This window comes from Physella acuta, unplaced genomic scaffold (genome assembly GCF_028476545.2).
Source record: "Physella acuta isolate Inbredline_101_S28 unplaced genomic scaffold, ASM2847654v3 ptg001225l, whole genome shotgun sequence".
NCBI classification, from domain to species: Eukaryota; Metazoa; Mollusca; class Gastropoda; family Physidae; genus Physella; species Physella acuta.
The window spans coordinates 216,245-243,752 of NW_026732742.1; the positions used below are offsets into that span (position 1 = coordinate 216,245).

A 27,508-nucleotide genomic window follows, 5' to 3' on the forward strand; every position below is an offset into this window, starting at 1 on the left:
TCCGAACCTACCATTCCACACGGAATGTCTACCCTTGGCGTTGAAGTATCACTTTATGTTTATATTGCTATTATTAAATCTAATAATGTGATATATTCATCAATAGTAAAACTAGCTTTGTTGGCATGGCATATGATAAGACAATTTAAAATATGTTACCCTTTCTGACCTAGTATTTCTGTGTGACCTCAGCATATTAGGCATAGTGTGGCCAGTCAAATGCCAAGCCGAATTTACTAATGCTAACGTGACTCAGGTACTCATGGGTGCCGGTGGACTTAGAGTGTCCCAAGACCTATAGCTCGTGTTCTGAACATGATACTTTCGTGTAAGCATTCGTTCTGCCTAATAAGACAAAATATTATAGAAATAATATATGAAAAGTAAATAAACAAACACTAGCAAACATTCAAACTTTCAAATGTAAACTATAGCATATTTGTATAGCATTTTTTTATTTTCTCATATAGTCCTACATAGTATAGTGGAAGTATTGTAATCGATCAAAAACAAATTGAGATTTTCAAAAATCTCAACGTTTTACACATCCCTGAGTCCGAAAGACTTAGTTTTGTAATTTTGACTGTGTCTGTTGTGGGTGTGTATGTATGTATGTGTGTCTCTCTGTCTGACGATAACATCAGTACTGTTACAGCTAAGTTGACGAAAATTCCTTTAAAAAAATCTTATTCTACTTTCGATTTTTCAAAAGCCAATTAATTGAGTACTGTTTCTGATACACGAAATTTCACTAATAAGTAAAATATCTAATTATCTGTTCTCTTTCAAATTTTGAGTAATTTCTGGTTACCAGAAGTAGCCCTTTACACTGTTTCTGATTTTTTTTTTCAAAAACTGAAGATGAATTTTCCTCTGTGTATCTTCCATCACGGTCGAAAAATTGTAAACACAAGTTTGAACACTTCTACCAGACTGAGTTATTTTAAACTTTTCGCGTAGGCCAAGGCACGAAGACAGTGTATTGTGACATACGATGATTAATAAACTCTTTTTTTTCTATTTTTTTTTAATTAATATTTAAAAATTGATTTAAAATCACGCCATCCAGATAGTGTTATATAAGAATATTCGAGAACGTTAGGGGAGATCACATATCTACATATTGGAAACATAATTTACTTTTGTTTGCTTAGTCAATTGAGTTTATGGTTCTTATGTAATACATTGAAAATCCAAAACGTATGATCATTTGATTAAATATTAAATTGTCAAATGTATCGAGCTATGCTCACCAGACATGTCTATTATATTACTTGTCAGTATAGCTATTAACATTATTAAATCAATAATTAACTATAATAAAACATAATGAAACATACAAACAAATCGTAAGATAATTTTTTTTCTTTTTATTCTTCATCAGCAATGATGTCGATACAGAAATTTATATTGCAGAAAAAGTGTATGCCATCATCCTCTGGGTGTATTGCATTGTTGGACTCGTAACCAATCTGCTGATTATTTTAACGCTACGTTCGATCAAAACACTGGGACCTTCAGCTATATTGCTTTCGTTTTTAGCCCTGTTCGATGGAGCATCACTTGTGGCGAAACTTTTAGAAACAGAATTGTTAAGCTATATGAGTTTATATAAATACTCACTTTTTTGTCAACTCAATTATTTTTTACCTATTTTCTTCACAAGTTTGGCCAATTGGATCATTGTTTTTATGAGTGTTGAAAGATTGTTTTCCTCTTAAAAGATTACTATTGGTTACAAAACGAAGTTGTAAATTGTCAATTTTCATTTTGATACTTATTCATATTGCTATTTATATTCCAATATGTTTTATTTTTATTAAAACATACGATGGATTCTGTGATACTAACCATATATTAAAACATTCGTTTCGTTTAATCCTTATTATGTTAAATACATTTATACCATTTATATTAATCATTCTCTTTATTTCTGCTGTTGTGTACTCACTTTTCAATGCTCGTAAGAGGCGAAAGGAAATTACCCGCAATGACATTTCAATAGAACATGCCAGTCCAGCTACTGCGAGAATGGAATCAACTTTGACCAAATGGATGATTTTCTCAGCCCTCGTTTTTTTACTCCTTTCATTACCAGCCATCATATTTACAAGCATAATGTCACAAATCTCCAATCCTACACTTGCAATATTCCTTTTGGTTCAGCTATTAATTTACGACTCCTCTCATGTTGTTAACTTTTTTGTGTATTTTGTGGCTGTAAAACAGTTTAGAGAGACGTGTAAACAAGTTGTATTGTGTAAAACAAATAGGTAATTCAACTGATCGACACGAAACTAAGTGTGTGTATGTGTGCACCTATCTGCGTCTGCGTATAGCCTAAATATATGCATAGTTTACATATACATTATATATATATATATATATATATATATATATATATATATATATATATATATATATATATATATATATATATATATATATATATATATATATAATTTTTTTCTGTATGTTTGCTGCTAAACATTTCTTTTTCCCATCTTGTGTGTGCCTAAAAACACGCTTTACCTTCAACGTTTGATACAGCGTGCTATTTTTCTTTTTTTTTTCTTTTTTTTTTAGCAGCTTCCTCTGCTTCGTTTGATTATTTTTAGAAAATGTCTTTTTAAGTGTGATGATTTTGACAAGTATGAGAAGTTCACTGAATCTGTAAAGATTTTTAGTGAGACGGTTTTTAGGAAATCCACACACACACACACACACACAAACACACACACACTCTGACGAACACACTCACACAACAAACACACAAACACATAAAAATACCTTACTAAAATATTAAAATTTAGTAAGCGAAACACGCTTTTCTTTTATTTATTTAAATAAAGTTTTTGATTTTATTTTTTACCAGATACAAATATGACACTTCAGTTAATTTTTAAAAATCTCAGTTGTTAGAATACAACAAAAATCATGAAAATTACGTCAGGTATGAAGGACTAAAAGATTTCAATTAAAAAGAAATTACAATAAAAATCAAAAGCCTTTCTTAATTTGTTTAGGCTACTTTTTTAAAAACTAAATTCAATTCTAGTATAAAAAGTTGACGTTTCAAAGTAAAAACATATGTAATAAAGTGAGAAGTAGCGTAAAATTTATTATATTTAAAACATAATAAAAACATTTTGTTGTGTAAAGGACGATTTGTTATTACATATATAAATTGCTGACTTTAAAGAATTATAATCAATTTGACTATCTAATAAAGAATATTTTTTTACATAACACCTTTTAAATAAAAACTAAAATTAAAATGATCATTATTTAATTTTCTTTGGGCTTTAAAATGTCTTTTTTTAAATTAATCTTTAGTATTCTTTAGACATCATTCTCATACAAATCAGCATACAAGTTATCGTTCCTGCAGTAGCTATTCGTGAGGTCAAGTCCCCCACAGTCCACGTTGGTGCCCATACCATCGTCACTGACTTGCCAATCGCTAGAGAAACTGACGTCATCTTCAGGCTGAACTCCATCGTGACCTCTACACTTAACAAACAGCCCAACTACTTTTTTGTTTACTTCCTGGCGCCCTAATTTCGATAGAAAAATATATCTTGTTGGAAGAGTTTTAACACGGCAAATAATTGAGATTGTATTCCAATATTTGGTCATTTAATTTTTTTCAATATTCAAAATTAATTATATTAGCAAAAGATATCGCTCAAAATTATTAAATGTGTGATAGTAAATTAAAATATTTAACTCGTTTTAGAAGGTTATGATACAAAAAACAATAATTGAAATAACGGCAAGATGAAATCTTGAAGCTTGCTCAACAAATATCTTAACATAATCAAAGCCCTATATACTATCAAATCGATTTAGTGCAAAAACTTCGACTTTGTAATATTGTTTTGTATTCAAAATTTAATCAGTAACGAATATTCAAAAATTGTAATAACTTTTATTAATATTATTATTTAGCTTTCATCTCCTTGCTGAAGTGAATATGAAGTAATTTTGGGATATTTTATTTTGAAAAAAATTGCATAAAAATTATATAAGTAAAATTGTTCAACGAAAGCGACAAAAATAATTAATTAGTAGGTACAGCTGTATAAATTAAATTTAAAACTAATACAAAATGTTAAACAATTATAATATTGGTGACCATACATATATGAACAGGGTGTTCTGAGCTAGGAATAGGTTGCTCGCGTCTGTAATTTTTTTTATGACGCAGATTGATGTTCACATTATCAGGATGATAGAAGCTGTGTAATGCTGTCCAAGGTTTATTTTCTCTAAACTGTACTGTGCGAAGTTCATCTTCACTTGGCTTTTATGTATTTTTGTTTATTCCTAACTTAGCTGTACTGTTCAGTTAATCTTCTATGAGCTGCACTGTATTAGTTTAATCTTTATTCAACTGTGCTGTTTATGTGTCAATCCCTCCATCTATAATGGGTAGATCTTTAATCAACTGTGCTGTTTATGGGTCAATCACTCCATCTATAATGGGTAGATCTTTAATCAACTGTGCTGTTTATGGGTCAATCACTCCATCTATAATGGGTAGATCTTTAATCAACTGTGCTGTTTATGTGTCAATCCCTCCATCTATAATGGGTAGATCTTTAATCAACTGTGCTTGTTATGGGTCAATCCCTCCATCTATAATGGGCAGACTATTGGAGTAGCCTCCCCTCTCGTCGATGACGTCATCAATGACGTCAATATACCCGCAGTCTAATTGGCTGGCTGGACGATGGACGATCGGTACGGCGTAATGGTGGGCGTTACCCCCCTGGTAATGATGGGTGTCACCCCCCTGTTGCACAGTTCTGGGACTGGTGGGGTAGTCAATGACGCGTCGAATTGACCTGATATGATCAGTTTTAAAACTCACGGCCTTCACTTCTTCCTTACTGTCGCCTAAAGTTGCCAGAAACAAATTATGTCAACATTGTAAGTTAATGAAATTAATTGTAAAATACGCAGTAGAGTCACAAGGCAGGGGTAGGGGTGCGGTCCGCACTGGGCGACACCGTTTAAGGGTGACACCAAATTGAAAATTTGTAAAGTTTACTAGTGACAGCAAATTGAAAATGTGTAAACTTTACTATCAAAACAATGTTTAATCAAGTTTTTTTAATAACATACTACAAGAAAAGAGTGACGTCAAACTAAAAATGCAAAATTGTTACAGGGGTGGTATTCTACCACCAGTTACCGCACCGGGTGACACCCAACCTAGTGACGCCACTGAACATACGTTACTATTTTTGGGTTTCTAAAATCTTAATTTTTTAAAAAATTTAAACGAGAATACAAAATATTAAGATGATTAAGAGCACACTTAAAAGATTTTTTTTAATGTTACTTTCGCTTATTTTAATGTAATCGCTCGGTTAGTCATAGAGTAATGTGTTAGTTTCGTTGCTTTTATCCACGTCGAAAATGACGTATTTTGTTTCGTTCATTTTTAAATTTCGATACAAACTTTTACATTATTTGTGTAGTTTGTCAGTTTTGTATGAACTAATACCGCTTTAATGTGGCCTATTATTAACGTTTTATCCCAAGCAGAGACAAGTAAAATAAATAGTGGCGTACCCAGGAATTGGTCAAGGGAGGGGTTCAAACATTTTTCCATATGTATACAATGATATATATATATATATATATATATATATATATATATATATATATATATATATATATATATATATATATATATATATAGGGTCCATGGGAGGGGTTATAACCCCCCTCTTAACCCCCCCCCCAATATGCCTTCGCCACTGAAAATAAACATGTTATGGTACTTGTAGATTTTATTTCAGGTATCTCTTCGGGGCTGACACTGCCCATTCCCCCCCCCCCTAATGAAATAGAAAAAGTATTTATAAAGAATATATACTTTAACTAGCGTCCCGTCCCGTCCGTCCGTCTGTCCGTCCCCCCCCCCCCCCGTGAAATGTAAGTGCTGCTCCCCCTCTCAAAAAAACGTTTCACGTGCCCCACCCAGGGAGAAAAATGTCTGAAAGAAACACTTCCTACGCGAGAAGACGCATAGACTCACCTTCGTTGACGTCTTATGGTAAGTGTAAAGAAACCATGACTCACCTCTGTTCCTGTAGCTAATAGTAAAGAAACAATAACTCACCTTTGCTTCTTTAGGTAAGTGTAAAGAAACAATGACTCACCTTTATTCCTGTAGGTAAATGCACAAATTAACAGACACACGAGGGCCATGAAAATCACTACAGAAAATATGATCAGGAAAATCACCCACAAATTTTCATCTGAAAAGATTAAAAACAATAATGTTACCCACACGTAATATACAAAAAAAAAGAAGAAAATCACATATAAATTAGATATAAGGCAGCATTAATGAGACGCTGTTTATTTTACACGTTGTTATTGCATCTTGTTGTTGTATTGAACATTGTCTATGTATGAAGCAGTATAGTGGAAACATAGCTGATGCAAAGATATATATGAAGCTCATCCCCTATAAGGTCCTATTGTTTGTGTGGAGAGAGCTAATCTGATACATGAGCAACATCTTCTCACCCTGCTACACAAATGTTGTGCCCTGATTTTCTACCAATGCACAGTCACCCAGTCCAGAGTTTCTTCCAGGCATCTCTTCGGGGGGGGGGGGGGGGCTTTGCACCCCCGAAAAATTTCTACCGCCCCCCCCCCCCCCCGAGCGAAATGAAATTTATGTAACTTATACAGAAAGTATATACTTTTAACAGTGTCCCCCTCCCCGAAGAAAGTCTACAGCCCCCCCCCCCCGGAGAAAAAAGTCTGGAAGAAACACTGACCCAGTCGTTAAGGAGCCAGTGATGGAAATGTTTGTGTGAAGTAGGCCTATGCAGATAGTGTAAGGATAACAGTAAGATAAAATAACTACACTTCTAGATATCAATTTGTATTTTTTTTAAACGAATTACTAGTAATTGAACCTAGCAAAAACTAACTCCTAGATATAAAATTGTAATTTAAAAGAAACGAGTTAGTAGTAACTGACTGACTCTAAAATCAGATGTAAATGAAGATAGGGCAAGAGACTGACCAGTAGTTTTTTTTAGAACTTCAAACGTAAATGTGAGTGTATCAGCCACGCCGTTGTCCACGCGAAAGTAGTGGGTTCGAAACACATCGGGCTTTAGGTCAAACAGCGTGAGATTGATTGTACCCATGGCCATTCCGGTCTTGGTGTACTTGGCCAGATACCTGTGGCCATCAGTGATGTTGGCCTCATGTTCTGACATCAAGGTGTAGGATGTGGGATCAGGGTAGCCAGACACATCAAGATCCACTGAAACTTGGCCACCAGCTACTCCATAGTACCGAGAATTGTTTTTTGTAGACCCGAGCAGTTCCATGGCACCTGTATACATTATATATATATATATATATATATATATATATATATATATATATATATATATATATATATACATATGGTGTTGATTGAAGATAAATTCAAATTTGAATGTAGAACAATCACACTTTGATTTAGTCTGATCAACTTGAATCGATTGCACTATGGACTCACATTCGACGTAGATGGTGACGTTAGTCATGAGATGGCCAACTGTGCTGTTGGCCGAGCAGAAATAGTGGCCAGTGTCACGGCAAGTCACGTTCGTGGCCCAGGTTAGAGTGTTAGACCTCATCTCCCGCAGGGTTTTAGGGTTCGACTTGAACCCTGTGGATATTCTCAACTCGGGTTCCGGGTAGCCTCCGGCTTGACACGTAATGCTGACTTCTGACGTTTTGTTTACAGTGACGTCATTGTCGACTTGACCGTTGACCTTCATGTGTACCCCTTCTGGAGGGTCTAAGTGGATATTAAACAACAAAAAAACATGAAGATGCCTGGAAACTAGAACATCATTAAATAAACATAGTCCCAGTTTCTCGAGAAATCAGTCACCATTTTAAATGAAATTGATTTTCTTAATTTATTTCATCCATCAACAGTTTAACTTCCCCATGAAACGATCAATAAAATAAGACGAGATAATGATTTACAATTCTGAATTATTTTTTTTATTCTATCAATATTCTAATTACTTTTAAATTTGAATTTACCCAAACTTTGTTGTATTACTCATTAAAATGTGTAACTTCTTGGAAACTAAATAAGATTTAATGTAAATTAATTAATTTATTTTATAATTCGTCATCTTTTTAGCATACTGAAAATATTTTTACACTAACAAAACAACAAATAGTCTGCCATTAGTACTTTACATCAAATGAGGAAAACTTATATAACTAGATTTTCTGCTTGGTTTTATGGGCTTTTAATAGGAAATAAGATTACGAATACACACGACACCCGACATTGAAACGAAGCTAAAAGACCACCATAATAAATTACGTCACGTTCCTAAAGATGAGAGCGGTGGGTTGTAATTTTTTTCACGAAGTATGATCACACTGAACAGGGGGGGGGGGGGGGGGGATGGCAGGGGGGGGGGGGGTATTCAGGTGATATTATGTAACACTTTTGGTTTATTAAAAAAAAGTAATGTTACAAATTGAACTTTTGTCGTTATATCGTGTTTTATAAAACTTTTTATAAAAATTCTTATAAAAATGATTATATTATTCTTTGCTTAATGAGCTCAATCAAATTTTAGAAAGAAATCAATATTTAAAATTTTGAGCCAGGAATTTTAATGGGGTTTTTAGGCTAAGGTGTGATGTAATTTTATGGGGGGAGGGTGTAGCTTTTTCTCACGATATGTGACGGTGGGGAGGGGGGTAAAAACAACTCCAAATAGAGTGACGCCATTAACGGATGACCCTTAAGAGCATTAAAGTGAAAACGTACAAACTACATCAAAGTGGTACTCTGTTGTGACGTTCACGTAACATTTGTTTAGCCAGATTTGTGTCAGGCACCGACAGAATTTATCTGGCATGTTCCTGTCTACAAGGAGCCGGACATTCAGGGTGTCATGTTGCCTGCGTGACACACTGCCGCAGGTGAGGGCTGTCACTGAATCTCTTGGGTTGCTTCCTGTCACGTGGCACGTGACTATGTACCTCCCTTCCGTGAGGTGTGTGACGTTGTCTTGTGACGCAGATTGTGTGACGCTTCCGTATGACTCCGATTGTGTGACTCTACCCGATGGAGCAGATGTTGGTTCTTTGTTGCTGTCCTTTGAATCTATCTTAACGAAATCAAACCTCGACTCTGGCGCGTGCTCTAAAATGTAAAATTTGAAGATGTTCCAATATATATATATATATATATATATATATATATATATATATATATGTGTGTGTGTGTGTGTGTGTGTGTGTGTGTTTGTTGTGTATCGCAGACGAGTGTGTGTGAGAGAGGGAAGGAGAGAACTAATCTTCATCTTACCAGTTATCCAGAAAGCACAATATTTTGACATAGAACGTAAATCTTTTTTTTAAATTTAATAAATATTTTATTTTTTTAAAGATGTAGGTAATAAAAAATGTCATACCCCTTGAAGAAAAGTATAATTCAAAAGAAGTGGGGGTGATTCGGCTATTGTGTGATTTATAAAACTTAAATGGTATGAATATTCGGTGAGATCAGTGACTAGAAAAATCCAGCCATTGCCTCTGTTACTTTTTTTAAAAAATATAAAACAATGCTGAATCCTGCACCATATCAAATACAAGTGGATCAAAACCCATATCAAATTAAAAAAAAAAGAATTAAAGCTGTCTTTGTATATTTTAAATATCAACCCACGAATTCTTATCTGAAATATGGCGTTGGTAGATGGAATATTGGCAGAGTTTCTTCTACGCCCCCCTCCCGCTCGAAATGGAATTTATATAGAAAATATATACTTTTCACAGTGTCCGCCCCCCCCCCCCAGGAAATTTTAGTCCGTCCCCCGAAAATTTCAGGCCTCCCCCCCCCCCCCCCCCGGAGAAAAAAGTCTGGAAGAAACACTGAGTATGGGCCCTTTATTAAAGAAATATCTGGACTTATGTAGGTGAGAAATTATGGGGCCTATACTAGAGGGAACTTGGTTGAAGACATACCGCTCACACATATATAATTTACATACACCCACGCCCACATATATAGTTCGCTTTGTTACATGAATAAAGAGTAACGTTGTATAAAAACAGCAGATTCAACGAAATGAAAATAGAACTTACCAGACAAAGTCTGTGTGAAACTAAAAATGAGAACGTTGTCTGTTGTAAAAACTTCTTCCTTTATCTCAGCGTCGCTATGTGCACTTGTTTTGTTGACCATGACAACAGCGTGGTGGTTGCCATGGAGATCCGTGTGATTACAATAACAAGGGTATACTGGTCTACCATCGCAACCATGGGTCAGATCCACCATGCAGATCTGTGAACGTTTAAAATATCTTCGGATTTTATTGGATACTAGTCATCGGTACCCGCTACACATGAATTATTAGGACTATATTTGTTAAATATTATTTCTAAATATATGCATTTTGATTATTTATTTATAAACTACAATTAGTGTGTGATGATAAACAACGGGATATTTATGGCAACGATCACGTTTTCAGAGAGGAGAGGCGTCACAAGGCTGAGGGGAGTGCGGGTGGGGTGGTCGCCCCGGGCACCGAGCCTAGGGTTAACTGGTGCCCGACGGGTTGAAGACACAATAAAAAGCGTATTCTGAGCTGCATTACTAAATTATATAGAGTAGAATTTCAAAAAAAAACTTTTACTTGGTTTTATGGGCTTTTAAACTGCTGTCAACATCAGTTTTGTGACGCCAAAATAAATGTATAGGGACTGTGGCTGCTAAAAAGCGCCCCAGTGTTTTCCGAAGTTGTAAATGAGGGGCTTTTTCCATATTTTCAAATAACTAAATACAAACGTGGCGTAAATCGATAACTGGACAATCCTAAGCAAATAAATTAAATATGTTGAGTTGTTATAAATGGATAGATCCGAAAAAGATATGCTAAATTATTGTAGTCATTGTTATAGTGCGGGGGTGTGATAGGGTATAGGGATAGCAATGGGACAACGGTCACCGTTTGGCCGCCTTATTACATTCAATAGGAGTCCTATATAATAATAAACTGACCAGTTTAAAAGCATCGGCTGCGTTTTTCTTTGTTGATACGGCTAACACCTTGGGCTGTAACGAATTGTAGTTGGATCTTATCTGAGTTTTATACTGTATTAATTCGCCAGTTGAAGGCTGAAAGATGAATGGGCACGCGTCATCGGGTGAGTTGTGTAGACCTTCACAAACATTGGAGCCTGAGAACATGTGAACATATAGTTAACATATTAATATATGGCGATAGTTGACATATCAACATATGGTGATAGTTGACATATCAAAATATGGTGATAGTTGACATCAAAATATGGCGATAGTTAACATATCATAATATGAAAATAGTTGACATATCAAAATATGGTGAGGAGTTAACATATCAAAATATGGGGATATTTAACATATCAAAATATGGCGATAGTTGACATATCAAACCATGGCGATAGTTAACATATCAAAACATGGTGATAGTTGCAATTATAGGATATTTTGTACTATTGGTACTTCTATCCATTTCTAACCTCAGGGCTAAAACATTATCCAGTGCATATTGAGTAATGTCGTTGGGTATATTTTATATTTTATGTATTTTTAAAAAAAAAAATTTCTTTTTCTTTTTTTTTCTTTTTTTTTATTATTTTAATTTTCTTTTTTTAGTTTTTTTTTTAAATCGAATAAGATGTTTATTTCTAAGGCAAACAAAATTACATCAGGAGAAAACAGAGTAGACCTGCATAACACAGTGGCGTCACAAGGTCTGGTGTCATCCGGTGCTTTAACTGAGGGTGTTACTTGGTGCAGTAACTGATGGTGTCACTCGGTGCAGTAACTGTGGGCGTCGCTTGGTGCAGTAACTGAGGGTGTTACTTGGTGCAGTAACTGAAGGTGTTACTTGGTGCAGTAACTGATGGTGTCACTCGGTGCAGTAACTGTGGGCGTCGCTTGGTGCAGTAACTGAGGGTGTTACTTGGTGCAGTAACTGAGGGTGTTACTTGGTGCAGTAACTGAAGGTGTTACTTGGTGCAGTAACTGAAGGTGTCACTTGGTGCAGTAACTGAGGGTGTCATTTGGTGCAGTAACTGAAGGTGTCACTTGGTGCAGTAACTGAGGGTGTCACTTGGTGCAGTAACTGAGGGTGTCACCCGGTGCTGTAACTGAGGGTGTCACTTGGTGCAGTAACTGAGGGTGTCATTTGGTGCAGTAACTGAGGGTGTCACTTGGTGCAGTAACTGAGGGTGTCACCCGGTGCTGTAACTGAGGTTGTCACTTGGTGCAGTAACTGAGGGTGTCACTTGGTGCTGTAGCTGAGTCGGTCTTCATGTTCTGTAACTAAAGTGTCACCCTGGCCATTCCAACAATTATTTTTATTTAAGGTTTGGTGTCGTCCAACCATTCATCTACTTTTCTTTTTTTTCAAAACATTTAGAGTATATTTTACGATTTTTCTATTTGTTGTCACCCCATGGGTGTCACCCTGTGCTATCATACCCCCTCCCCAAGGTCCCCTTTTTGTGACATTACTATATATCCCTATACGCCAGTCTTTTTCTTCTTCTTTATTCATAATCGTAATGTTGTCTATGATTTACACACCAACACATTTTGCCTAAGTATTACGCAACTGTAATGCAACCTATAGGCCGTTAACTCCGACTTCAGACTGCTTTTCGTTCTAGATTTACTTTATTTAATTTCTTTAAAGCAAACCGTTATTTGATTAACTAATTTAAAAGTTAATTAACCTTTAAGCACAGTTATAGCAGACAAAATGTTAAAATGACTTACACAGATAAAAGACGATGCAAGTTATACAGCACTGACACCCAATGGCAGAGACTATATAAATAAACTTTATCGCCATTTTCTTCCTTCATTGAAGCTTTGGCATTTCAAACCGAATCAAGTTTCCGATTTTAAATTAGTTTTAATAATAACATTTGAAAACGTATCAAGTGCAATGTATTTTTTATGATACATTAGCTAAGCCTATATCAGAGTCCCAGACTCAACACATTGCAGTTAGATAACTCTGTTAAATAATTAGTTAAAACGCAAATTAATAGAAGGTAACCATTTCAAAATACACACTACGACTGATTAACAATCCTACATTTTTTCTGTGTTTAAAATCTTGATCAAATAGAAATAATGCGAACTAGAATCAGAGGCGTAGCGACCCTTCCAGGCGCCGGGGGACATACTTTCGATTTTCACCGCCCACCCCCCTCAAACTTTCAATTTGCACCCTCTCAAACTTTTGATTTGCACCCTCCCCCCCCTCCCTCAAACGTTCAATTTGTTTTCCCAACCCATTTTGGCGCCCCCCCCCCCCCTTAGGTCGGCGCCTTGGGGACATATGTGTCCCCCCCCCCCCCCCCCCCGCCGCTACGCCTCTGACTAGAATCTAGATATAAAACCTCTTTGAACAACACTTGAATCAAGAAAAGTTTAAATTCCTACACAGTCGTGGTTGTACTTAAAGCACTTCAACCACTTGCGGTACTAAGACAGTCAGAAAGTATGTGAGTAGAGAATGTAGGCCTACATTAAACACCATTTCTTTTTAAAACAAGGGGTCGTCCATAAAAAAAAGGCATGTACATTTCTAAAAAAAAAAGCTATTCATAAACTCCCCCCCCCCATATCATTGTCAGTGTTTCCTCCCCTCGGAAAATTTAGTCCGCCCCTCCCCCAAAAATTTCAGGAGTCCCCCCCCCCCCCCCCTTCCCTCCCGGAGAAAAAGTCTTGAAGAAACACTACACATCTTTACTATAAGTCAGTATCCCCCTAAAATTAAGTTACACTTTAGCCTGTCAAGTCTAAACTCATCCATTATTGGAAATACTCGTTTGTTTTTAGTTGTTTCTGTTTTGTTTGTTGTTTCTTTTTGTTTGTTTTATAAAATCCAAAGACCCGAAGTGCCCATTCCCCCCCCCCCCCTCACAATGAGTGTGAAATTACTTATGACGTCACACTCGTAGGGGGAGGGGGTCCGTAATTTTGTGACGATGTGTGATGAAAAATATCGATGTTTAAAAAAAATTCAACTGCAATTTTGAGGGGGGTTGTAGGTTGAGGTGTGACGTCATTTTAGGGGGGGGGTCTGGCTTTTTGTGACGACGTGTGACGGAGGGGAGGGGGGAGGTAAAAATCATAAAAAAGCGTGACGTCATATATGGATGACCCCTTATGTACGACCCAAGGGGGGGGGGGGGCTTAGTTAATAGTGATTACTCTCCTATTTTAAAATAGGCCTATTTTTGATCCATAATTTGAGGAGATGAAACATTCATTTAAGAACAACTACAATTTACAATAAAATATTCAACTATTTTCAAGGGCTGGTGAAATTTTGAGAAGATCTAGATCTAGACTATAAATGCTCAAAAAATTGATTTGGCCATCAGTTTACCGAAACAGAAATTCAACTTATGACCTAGATCTAGATAAACAAAAAAAAAAAAAAAAAAAAAAACAGAAAAAACAAAAAACATTGATTAGAGCCTAGTGTAAATCTGGAGGTCTGAATTTTTAAAAATTCTAAGCATTTTTTACATTTTTCTTGAAAAATTGGAAAGCCGTTTTTCTATTTACTTAGATCTATATCTTAATCTAGGCATGTAATAACTGTAATATAGAATTCTACGTCATATGCCTATCCTAGAATATTATATTTTCAGGGAATTCCCGAAATTACAAATAATGAACTGTGAAGTTCCGAAGAATGCGAAGAATGAACCTGATCTTAGCCTGTGTTAAAGTGTGTTAACTGGGTCTAGAGATCTATGACTATTATTATTAACTAAGTAAATATTATTTACTAAATAAGTAGGGCCCTAACTACTAACTAACTATAATAATAATAAGTATTAATATTTAAATATAGGCCTAAGGCCTAAGGCAAGTAACTATCTAATATCAATTCTAGATCTAGCTCTAGCAGCTAGCTAGATCTAGAATCTAGATCTAGAGAGTAGAGAATCTAGATCTAGAAATCTAGATCAAATACTTAATAATAAGTTAATACTTTACAGTTTACTGTTAATACTTTTTAGTCTTAGTTACTAGATCTACATACTTTTTATTTCTTACACTGACTTACACAGAGTTACACGACAAGACTAACTTTTAAGTTTAACTCACTACTAGATCTAGATCTAGATCTAGAATCTAGTAGTACTAGACAAATAAAATCTAAACTAGATTCTTCTAGGGGATTAATTTTTACATCGGCTTCCGATATTGAAATCTTCTTTAAAAAAGGGGTGTTAGGTTTCTGGTAGTTAACTAAATTAAATACACACATGGCTGGCTAATGTCAATGCTGACCCTGTCCCTAACCCCAACCCTGGTCCTACCATACGCCTAACCCTAATTTCTAACCATAAAATTAGTCGAGATTACATTAGTACTAACAACCCAACACAAAACTAATTTTATGGAAGAGCCTATTATCGGACACAGGAGTAGTTCTAGTTACTGGTAGTTATAAATACAATACGGGCTCCTTAATCCTTAACTCTGATTTGGCTGTTGAGAAATTGCGAGCCGCTAAATGGCGAGGCGGTAAACTGCGAGAAGGGCCCGAAAACCCTTGGTCACGTGATATGTTTGCCTCACATCCTACCACCACCCAATACTTACGCAGGGTGGTGGTAGGATGCTAAGCTATCTGCGAAACTTTTACCGTGACCAGTGTTTCTTCCAGACATATTTCTCCGGGGGTGCACTTGAAATTTTCTATATAAATTCCATTTCGTTCAAGGGGGCAGTGCCCTCTCCCCCCCCCCCCCCCCCCCCCCCCCGGAGAGATACTGGAAGAAACTCTGACCGCGACCGATTTACAGTGATATTTGATGCAGACTTCAAAGACAATTCGTTTACATTGTTAAAACTTCCAATTTTTCCGTCACCAGATATTCTGATGATTTGTCAGCTTCACCATCTTTTGTTACGACTTGTTTGAAACCACCCGAAATACAGCCGACGATAGATCAACTTATTAGTGTTGTGCCTTAATACATTTAAACTAATAAACTAAAAAATAAACTATCTCCCTTTACTTTATATTCCTTAGCAATTATTAAATGAACTAATTAATTAAGCTATGCGATTACAAACTTCCTGTATAATTTATTTTTACTATTAAAGAAACAGCTGCGTTGTTTCAATACCGCCAGCTCCCTTTCTTGAATCAAATGTTATACTTTTGACCCCAAACACGTTAGTAATTTTTTTTTTTTTAAACGTGGGGGAGAACAGATATACTAATTAAAAACCGAGCAAAAAATAATTCACCGAGTTATTGATCTTTGATGCTGTGGCCTGCGGGTTCTCTTTTTCTCATAGAAAAAAACAAGGCAGTATGATATTAAGGTCGTCGCGCTTATTAAGTCACGATGTAGACTTAATGAGTAAAAGTGAGACATGTTTGAAATGTATACCGACCCCTCAAATGTCCTTTTTCTTTTCCTGGCACAGATTAGAAAACATGAGCGGAAGAGAATGGGATGACATTGGTTTCAAATTTTGAATATCTAGATATAGATTTTAAAAATATAGTCTAAAATATTATTCTCTTTATGAACTCACACTGACCCGTCTATCAAGATGGGAAAAGAAAATGAGAGCAGTGGTCAGAGGATGTTAAGATTTTTTAATATAAAATCAAAACTGGATAAAAAAAAAAGAACAACACTCAACATTAGTTAGTGATATATCAGCTTCTTTAGTTTATAACTATAAAAAAAACTAAAAATTCATTAAACAAAATTTGTTTTTGCCAATAGTGTCTTGCTATTTACCCATGATTTCTGAGGTAGCCTATGTCTCGCATTTTCTTCTTGCAGTTTACCACCTCGCCCTTTTGCTTTTCGTGTTTCCCAATTTCCCAACACCCCTCTGATTCCAGCATTTGTTTGATTTTGGAGTTTTTCTCTCTTCTGCCCTTGTGTTCAAACTTATGACTTTTTGGTTCAGTAGCCATACACTTTTTTGGTTCAGTAGCCATACACTTTTTTGGTTCAGTAGCCATACACTTTTTTGGTTCAGTAGCCATACACTTTTTTGGTTCAGTGGCCATACACTTTTTTGGTTCAGTAGCCATACACTTTTTTGGTTCAGTAGCCATACACTTTGCTGCTTTACCTACCCAACTATGCTGACCCCCAATTTAACAAATGTGTAATAACATTACTTTTGATAACTTAATTAACTTGTTTTTTTTTATCTTCTTTCAATGGCTCATCATGAATCAGAAAATATTTTAATGAGACAGAGTGGATGTTGAGAAAATGTACAATGATAATTACATGGCTGGTTTTATATTCCTTATTGTTTTTAAGCAAAGGTAAGAAAATTTACTTTATTGTGCAAAAATATCTCGTTTATTTAATCTATCATTTATTAATCAAGACTAGCCTTTTAAAATGAGCAGAAAGTACTTAATGAAAAGCAAATTTATCATAAGCATAGACTAACTATAGACCTATGTTATAAATTATTTATCATAAATTAAGTGTGTGAATCACAGTTGGCGTTATATTTATTTTAGTTCTGGTAGTCCTACTTTATCCTATATATTATTATAGTTTACCCTATACTAGCCCAGTTCATAAAACACTTTACAGAGCTAGATCTACATCCTGATTAAGCCAATTGGTGCAACGAAAAAGAAAAGATTCTTAATATATTCTAAGAGAGAACATTAAATTATTTTAAAATACTATTTGTTAATACACATTTTCCTTGCCTAAAACTAAAACTCACCAATCCACAGCTATTTATGGATGTACACTTGAGTGTAAAGAAGAAACTAACTGTGAGATCAGCTATAAACACAACATCTCACAATCCAAGCACCAGTTGTTGTCCTGGTATAAAGACAATGCTCTAGTAACTGTTTGTTATATTAATAGCAATGTGTGTATTAACTCACCATACATTCAGTTTACCTTGAAGTCATTTATTGAAACTAGTGGTGATTACCTTGCTACAAGCGTACAATTAAAAAATGTGACATATTCAACTCAGTCAAATGGCTTAAGTGTTTGGAGTCTGAAAGCCTCGTATTCTTCTACACAGTCTGAAACATTATATGTGTGCAAGCTACAAATCTATAGTAAGTTCTATTTGGTCTTTTTCTAATACCTAGCAGTGAAAAACTTTTAGCCATGTGTTATATTAGGTATTCAAAATGAAATTTTATAATGAAATTAAATAAATTTTAACCATTCCCCCTGATAGATATTGCTTTCATCAGAACAGAAACACTAAATATATTGCTGCATGTCATTTTTTAAGAAAGTTTTAATTTTTTTTTAACACGAAAAATGTGTTTGCTTTTTTAGCAGAAATAGTTTTATGTGGAACCCCTACTAACTTTTAAAGTAACTAAGATATAACTTTCAAATTTCTTACACACACAGCCCGTTATACACATAGCCAACCCAACTTACACTAAAGCATTAGTAATAACAAGCATCCTTGTTTATCGCCCATATTTTAAAATAAATTCTTACTTGCAACACTCTATTAAGCATCATATTGCTAATAAAGTTTTTCTGATATTGCTTATAGGTATTTTATATTTTAAAAATATTTGTATTGCTTGTGTTTAAAACATTAAAGTTAAACCTATGTTTGTATTGCTTACATTTCAAACATATAGCCTATATTTGTATTGCTTGAAACATACAGCCTAATTAACCATTATTTCTTTCTTTTAAGCTAGTGGTGAATCAGAATGTAATTATTACTTCACAAAGGAGAGTTTAAATTTAATCTGCAGCTCCGCAAACTTAAACTTCCAACATAAATGTTTATTTCATTTAACAACAAATAAGGTGGGCCAATTTTATATTATTAAATATAATTAATTTAAATATATTTATTTAAAGTAACATTTTTGAGTCAGATATTTATGGTGCAGATGAAAAAGTATTCATTTCTTTCCCTTTATCTCAACATAAGAAGGTCAGCACTATACCCAGATGAGGGATGGCATGGCCCAATGATATAGAGTTTGGCTGCTAACCTGGATTTTGGTTAGGGCTTGTGACTGTGGGATGTCCCTGAATCCACCCAGCTCTGGTGGGTACCTGATTTCGGTTTGGGAAAAAGTAAAGGCAGCTGTATATAGTTCTGACTACACCATTCCTTCATATGCCGAGTCAATAAACATGAACTCTACATCATCTGTCCAATAGTTTGCTAGGTCTGAAGAGGAATCTTTACTTTACTATTCTCTGATACGTTGACATTCGTATAATTAATCAGATCACTTTATTAATGGACTAATGTAGCCACTTAAAATTATATTTATCTGAACATCAGTTAATTGATTTTAAAGTCTAGCTAACAAATAACAAAAAGACAAAAAGTAGTACATAGCAGGTTTTTCTCAAATATTTAATTTGCCATCAAGTCAATAGTTTATTTTTATTTAACATAATTTATAACAATTATGCACCGGTCAAAGTAATTTATAGTGTAACCTTTTTTTTTACAATCAAATACCAGGTCCCATCAAATGCCAGCCTAATGCCAGAGTATAGCTTTACTAATAGATCTGATGATGAAGTAAACTACTCCATGAATTGTTCTGTTGAAATTGACAAGCATGCTCTTAGTATAGGAAAATATGATTTTGATATTTTAATTTATCCTGATTTACAAAATATAACTGCTGCCAAGGAAAATGGTGTTATGTACAACATTTTAGTTTTGATTGGTAACTACATTTTTTTTTATTTACTAAAAATCTCTCGTTAACATTAACAACCTTAAAATGATCATGTATAAAATGCCAACCAGGATCTGAATTATGTTTTTTTTTAAGATGATGGTAATGGTAATCAAACCATTGACATTTTTGTTTTTATGTGACCTACATAAATGTTTCCTAACACTACAGATATTTTTTCCCAATATTAACTATTATTTAATAGGGCTTGTGAGTAGGTCACAAACTTCTCTTTCTCAAACTTGCCAGCCAGTATTTTTCAAACCAAATATGAATTTTTTATTGAATCAGTTTATAAAAAAAATATTACTTCCAGCTATTGTTACGTTATTTAAAATGGTAAACAATGATAATGATAAACTACAAGATGAAGGCTAGCTTAAAGAAAAATATACCTGAAGTTAAATTATAATTTGCTGTTAGCTATTTATTATTCAAATGCATAACAAGTTGTCCTAAACATGGTTACAATATTAATGAAATATTAATAGCCTATGCCTAACGGTACTTAATTTTCATTGTATTATTAGTAAAAAAAAAAGTTATAATTTGTTGCAATTTGGGTACTCTTGGTAATTTAAAATCTTGAAGCAAGGCCTAGAAACAAATAACTGCCTTTTTTTGCTATCACTAGGAATCGTTTTCAAACATTTAATTTAGTTCAAAAATGTATCTCTTCCTGGCTAACGAGATTTTGAATTTTATGTAAGAGAACGAGACTTACAAGCCTAATTGTTTTAAATATATTTGTTTAAGTAAACAAAGTTTACATACCTTTTGGCTATTTCAATATTTAAACAATGTCTTATAATATTTTTGTTTTTGCTGCACAGATCATCCCAGTGTTAGACTCTCAGGCTGTATAGATGAGGCTGGTAAAGATAACACAAGCACCAGCTGTAGCTGTTGTAGAACAGACAAGAGTGATATCCCTTCCCTTGTTGGATGGTACTTTAACAACACACTTTTAAACCAATCACAACAGTGTGTGGGGCTATTATTAAACAACCTTACAAATTCTGGTAAGTTTTATGAAATAATATCACTAATATTTTATTAAAATAATGTGTTTCAATGATAATTATTACAAAAGTTTAAAAAAGTAATGTGCAATAATGGATCCTCTTTTTTAGAATATTCATGCCAAGCAGTCAATCTATTTGGATGGAAGAGTTCAGCAATTGTTTACAGCACTGAGATTCAAGGTAGTTCTACTCACTTTTTTCTTGTAGTATGAGCAGGAATTAGAAACAATTGTTATTTTATCAAGACACGCCTTTTTATAATTTTGAATTGTAAAATTATAAATTAAAAATTATAAAACCTGTAAATTAAGATTACAAAACTAAAAGATAACTGGCACAGAACTATAAACTAGCGTGTCATAATGTATGCTTAGCATTTCTGGGACTTTGTAAAAGACATTGTGTTTATCTAAATACCATTTAGAAGATTTTAAGAAACATTTTTATCTGTTCATGCCCAAGACACATGGGACAGATGAAGTAGAGTTTATCTGCTTCAGAGACCTCAACATCTGGAGGTATAGTGTGGTCCGCACTCTGCCCAGCTGCCTTTGTTTCTCTCATGTGAGTTAGATACCCATCAGCACTTGTCGGACTCAGCTATGTTCTACTGACTTTAACCAGGGTTCAAACTCGAGACTTTCGAGTTAGTAGTCTAGCACTCTGCCGTTAGGCTATGCCATTTATGAAACATGAAACTCTGTAAATAGTAATAATAACCAAAAAAATAAAACAACAATAAGTAATTGATTGATATTATTTTTATATTATTAGCAAAAACTTAAATTATCAAATTTATAATAATTATTTCAGAGGATGATGGAATGCCCGAAGAATGTTCTTTAGATCATAAAAATCTCTGCTCCAATCAGTCTTGTTATAATGTGAATATACACTGCTATTCTAAAAAAAATGTATCATGCATATTTTCAACAATTGATGAAAGACTTATTCATAATTTATGCAGCCAAAATAAACATTCATTATTATTTTTAAATGGAAACCAAAACTGCACTGTGATATGTAAAGAGCTAATTTATTCATCCAATAACCATCAAGGTGAGTTGATCTGGTTATAGTATAATTAAAATAATTTTTATATATATGATTGTGTTTTGGACTAAAATTTCATATAAGTATAGTGTTGGTTTACTATGCTTTTAACTTTAAATGTACTAATAATAAATTGAAACAAATATTTTCTATTAGCTGAAGTAAATCAAAAGTTGCTTGCCTTACTTGTGATACTACCTCTTATTATTTTCATTGGTAAGGATACCATCTAATTGCTCTTGTAATTAAACAATAACAATTTAACTGTTTTCAAGAAATTGTTTCAAATTATTTTAAATCTGAAAGCTCTTTTTTTTTAATTGTTACAGTGATTCTGTGTGCTTGTAGGAATAAGATAAATCAAAGGTAAATTTGTTCAAAAAGTTTAAAATATTTCTCACAGTAGTCATTTTTGTTTAAATTTAATATATAACAATTTTATTTTAATTATATATATATATATATATATATATATATATATATATATATATATATATATATATATATATATATATATATATATATATATATAAATGTGTGTGTGTGTATGTTAATAGATGTTTAATCCTTTTAAGGTGTAGATTACATCTAATAAGGAGGAGGTCAAAGAAATCTCATGATACGTTATTACAGCTTCAAAAATTGAGTAAGCTACTGCTAATTGATATACTTTAGATTATTTTAGATTTTTCTTTTAAGCAAAGTTTAAATACAAAACAGCTCCTGAACATACTATATTATAGGCAGAAAAGTTTGCTTTTGAACCTTATTGTCCATGGGGGAAGTGAAGTAGATTTCACCTATTTCTGTGTCCTCAGCATATGAAAGGATATTATGGTCAGCAATATGTACAGGCAAAGGCTTCTGTAGGTAATTGTGTTATAATATGTAAAGAGATTTGAAGAAATAAGAGAGCAGTGCCCAATAACAACACTTTTACTGAATTTTATTTTTAATTTCTATTTTTTTCTAATTTTCTGTAAAATGAAAAAGGATCCCTATAGTCATACATTATCACATAACACAAGCCTTTTCCTAATTCCTGACTTGACTAAGACCTACACCTCATCCATGTCTCCCTACAGCTATACAATCCAGTGAGTGCTTTAGCTTGCTTTGCTATCCTCTTACAACTTGACTCGTCGTCTGTCTTCTTCATCCAAGTCTGGACTTCCAGCTGTTGTATGTCTGTACATCTATCTACCTGAGCCTCAGTGGCGTAGCGAGGTCAGGTGTCACCCGGTATGGCACTTAATGGTGCCAACCCCCCCAGAGGCATAGTTACCCTTCCCGGGGACAAACTTTCAAATTTTCGATTTGCACCCCTCTTCCCCTCAATCTTTTGATTTGAACCCCCCACCCCCCGTCAAGTTTTTCTCCATATATTTTGCTATTTTTTGCCTTGGTTACACCTCCTAAATAGTGTCACCCGGTGCGATCCGCACCCCCCCTCACTACACCTCTACCTGAGCCTGTGTCTGATTTGTTAGTTTTCATTTGAGACACCTGATGCATATTAGCAGCATATAAGTAGGTGTTAATGTTTGATCCAAACAAAAAGCTGACTTTCACCAGTGTTTTATCTCCCCATCCTTATTATGACACTTGACATTTTACTGATCAGCTATTTTGTCAATTTTGGTGCTGTGTTATATTCTTAAAAAGGTCCATAAACTAATATTTTGTTGGGGAAACTTTTGTGGGTGTCCCTTATGTATAGGTTACAAGAGAAACATTAATTAAAGAGATCTTTGGTACAGTATAATCTGAGTGTTGTGGAAAAGGTTAACTATATTGTCTATCTGTATATAGCTTGCCTAGGCATTTTTGTTCTTTTTTCTGTTGCACAGTTTTTCCATGTACCCATTTTTTATGAGAATGATTTGTACCTACTTGACCAAGGCACCCTGCTTAAATCTTACTCCAGTCTACCTCTCTGCTTAACCTATATCTAATTATATTATCTAAGTTTACTTCATCACACTGAGGTTACATCATAGTTTAACTATCAAATCTGTCCAGGGACTTGGATCAGCATTAGTGAGATCTGTTCACATTGTTTTTCAATGTTAAAACGTCAGCTGCAAGCAACAATATAAATCCTTAAATAACATAAGATTTTGTTGTCAATTTAAAGCTCCTTTAAATGGAGCCGTTAATCAAATTTTTAGCAATAAGTATTTTTTTAGAAGTACCTTCGCTAAACACTAACTATTTTAAAATTAAATTTTTTATTTCTATTATATTTTTTTACATTATATAGGAGCTGGTTCCAATGCATCATTATTTAGGGCAATTATTAATAAATTAAACAAAATTTATACAGATACTTTATGCTATATCCGTAGTTACTTGGAACTATTTTAGTCATATTATTGGCAAATTATGTAAACTATTTTTGATGATCTGCATAGCTTTCATTTGTTTTTTTTTTCTCTAGATAGATTCTCTGACCAGGTAGATTTTGATACGCTTGGGAAAGAAGGTATGTTATTATGTCGCTGTTGTATTTTCCTATGTGATGTTTGTGAAGTGTAATCTAATATAGCACATAATTTCGTTTCAAATGAATGTCAGACTACTTAAAACCATTTAACAAAATATATTTTGTTAAAAAAATTTTTTGTTATTTCTGAATTTAGGACTTAGTTGTATTAGAGAAGGATTTTCTATAAATTTAGTTTTTCTTATTAAAAATTATCAGGCGATTACAACAAACATATAAAATATAACATTTTTTCCTACAGGAACATTAGTAAAGAATATGAAAGGTAAGGTTTTTTTTGTCTTAAACACATCAGCATGGAAAATTATGTAACTGTGATGTTTACCATAAATGTTTACTAAAAATAATATTCATATTATGTAAAATTTAAAGTGTCACTGTAGTAATTTGTGTTTAAAAAAGAATGAGATATTATTTATAAGAGAGGCAAAGATGCTGTTAGAGAATAACAAATTTACCTTAATAGTTCATGTTTTATAACATTAATAGTAAAAATATAATATAACCCCAGAATTTTACATTAAAATGGATCAGGTAAAGAGTTTTTTTATAATCTCTTTTATTCATTACTAACCAAGAGCTTTAACAAATTAACTGGCCTTTTAGGGTTCCTTTAAAATTTATTGTAGTTTTTGAGTGTATTAGTTTATTACAACAATAAGAGAGAAATTAGAGAGAAATCATGTAATTGATACATTAAAATCTTTTTTCCAGATGTTTTAATAGAAAATATATACTTATATTTTAAACATTGACTTACATTTTCTCAATCTATGTAGCCTATATTTTTTTCTTCATATTCATCTAGATGTTTAAAAAAAGTTAATTTGCAAATTAAAATTAATTTTGTAAAAAGGATTAAATGATTTGTAACTAAATTTAAATGTAACCAAATTTTTAAAATAATAAACTGACATGAAAGAGTAAAAATGACTTTAAAAATACTTTAATAGATCATTTTATTGAAATTTTTAATATAATGTAAGCTACATCTTTAATGCGCATTCTTGCTTTTAATTGATAAAGCTTTATTCTGCAAAAAAAAAAAAAAGCAAAGTATTGCAGGTCAGGTTTTGTCATCACCTCTCTCAACTGTCACTCATATTTATTTACATAAGAAGTGGAATACATACATTCAGATATAAACCACAGAGGCTGACAAACATTGATGAAGACAACTTGTACATACACATGCATACACTTTTATGTAAACAATACAGTTTCTAATAAACATTGATAAAGACAACAACTTCAGAAGTTGCAGCCTTACATTACATGCATACAATATTTAGACAAACTTTGAGACTGCACTATTGATTAAAATATATTGTTTTTTTCTTGTGCACTGAAATTTGTAAATATGAAATAATCATACTCTTATAATACAAGATATTGAATACAACATATTTTCTTAAATATTTGATAAAATAAGAAGTAGTGATTTATGTGATAATTTTAATATCATGTTTGATTCATTACTGGCAGTTAGTTTATAAATGCTATTGTAAATTCAAAAAGATGTAAATAAGTTTTATACAAAAATAATAGTCTTTATCCTTCAAATTTTAATTGAATTATTTAATAACATTTGTAATAAACCATTTATGGAAAACTGCCATAATTCAACACATCTCATACTGCCATATTGTCCCTATGTGCATACATGGGTTCACTTTGTAGTATATATTTATATACACATACACTTGTATGTATATTTACATAACATATATATGCAAGAACACACTCTATACAAATTCATTTATATTATTTGGTTATTCTTTTTTACAGGCAAGTATAAGTGAAATGGATTTCAACCTTGAAGAAGAAACTGTGTTATAAATTTGAAATACTTTTTACACTGTATTTATTGTATGAATTTGAAAGAAACACAAAATATAGAGATTAAAATGCAAATTTATGTATGTAATAAAAGTCTGTTAAACCTATATACATATCTACGTCTACTTAACAATTTTTACTTCATTTTTTTTTTTTCATTTTTTTACAATATTGATGTGACCCAATGTTAAAGAATTATTCCTTTATTTTTCTACAATATTTTTATGACCATATGTTCATTTTAAAAGTATAGTTTTAGGAACAATCTAAAATGTTTTATAAGATTATTAATTAAAATGTTGTGTTTTTTCTTTTGCACTGAAATTTGTATATTTGAAATAAACTTATGTGATAGAGACTTATTTCTCTTTAATTTGTGATTCAAATTAAAGAGAAATAAGTCCATTTATGTTAAAATTGTATAGTTCAATTTAAATTTTTAATGTATTTGAATAAACAATTTTAAAAAATGAGATTTCATCAAGACATTATCAAAATTGTGATATATTAATTTATAGAAGAAATATAAAAGGAACAATAAACCAAATGTCAACAGAAGCTATATTAGTATTTATGGTTTCTGCATTTATTACCCTTTGTTTTGTTTTTTTAATTTTCTAAACACAGATTGTCTAACATAATATTAATTATTCTGCTCAAATTTTAAAAAAATGTCATTTTAAATTTTGGTTTAATTCCATTGTCTAATTTATTGTATGGAGATCAAAATTTAATCACAAACAAAACTTATCGCAAACCCTAAATTGCAATCTAGCCTATGTAAACTGTAAAAGAAAATTCAAATACAAAAATCTTATGTTGAGAAAGAAGAAGATGACATTCATCAATTATTTGTACTCAAGACATGCTGTTATTGCATACAAATGTAAATTTTTAAAACTTATGAGATCAGTTCCTTTTTCTCAATCACAATGACAGAAAAATGTACCTAAACTTTTAATGCATTTACACCTCTTATATAATCAAATAAGACAAACTAAATTTTCACTCATAACAGCATTGCACAAAAGGTCAAACATTCTCTTTCTACATTACACCACTTCAAACACAAATCCTCTCTCTCTCTCTCTCTCTCTCTCTCTACCTAATAAAACATATAACTTTGGCTTCATAACAATGAATAGTAATTAGAATAGAGAAAAACAACACCTTATTTCATTAGAGTGAATGGTTTAAGCAAAAATAAAATATTCATTGAAAACATTTGATATTTTTTTTTTATCCAAAAAATAGTTTGGAGTCCTATAATATTTTAAACATTGTGATTTCAA

The 27,508-nt window shown here is 32.9% G+C and overlaps 2 protein-coding genes across 2 annotated transcripts; one reads left to right on the top strand and one right to left on the bottom strand.

Annotated features, from left to right (window-relative positions):
• Positions 1 to 4,621: 4,621 nt before the first annotated feature.
• LOC131957251 (uncharacterized) lies at positions 4,622 to 12,936 on the bottom strand. The gene is made up of 7 exons (XM_059321988.1): positions 12,836 to 12,936; positions 11,072 to 11,250; positions 10,153 to 10,351; positions 7,544 to 7,828; positions 7,013 to 7,375; positions 6,177 to 6,275; positions 4,622 to 4,902 (listed from the first exon to the last, which is right to left on the bottom strand). The coding sequence occupies exons 1-7, from the start codon at positions 12,909 to 12,911 to the stop codon at positions 4,622 to 4,624; spliced, it is 1,482 nt and encodes a 493-aa protein (XP_059177971.1). The 5' UTR covers positions 12,912 to 12,936.
• Positions 12,937 to 18,790: 5,854 nt separating this feature from the next.
• On the top strand, positions 18,791 to 26,803 carry LOC131957256 (uncharacterized). The gene is made up of 12 exons (XM_059321993.1): positions 18,791 to 18,894; positions 19,571 to 19,781; positions 20,627 to 20,815; positions 20,927 to 20,998; positions 21,632 to 21,877; positions 22,028 to 22,087; positions 22,201 to 22,237; positions 22,447 to 22,517; positions 24,312 to 24,356; positions 24,619 to 24,642; positions 24,889 to 24,911; positions 26,166 to 26,803. Exons 2-12 carry the CDS (start codon positions 19,592 to 19,594, stop codon positions 26,214 to 26,216), a joined length of 1,008 nt encoding a protein of 335 aa, XP_059177976.1. The 5' UTR covers positions 18,791 to 18,894; positions 19,571 to 19,591; the 3' UTR covers positions 26,217 to 26,803.
• Positions 26,804 to 27,508: the final 705 nt, after the last annotated feature.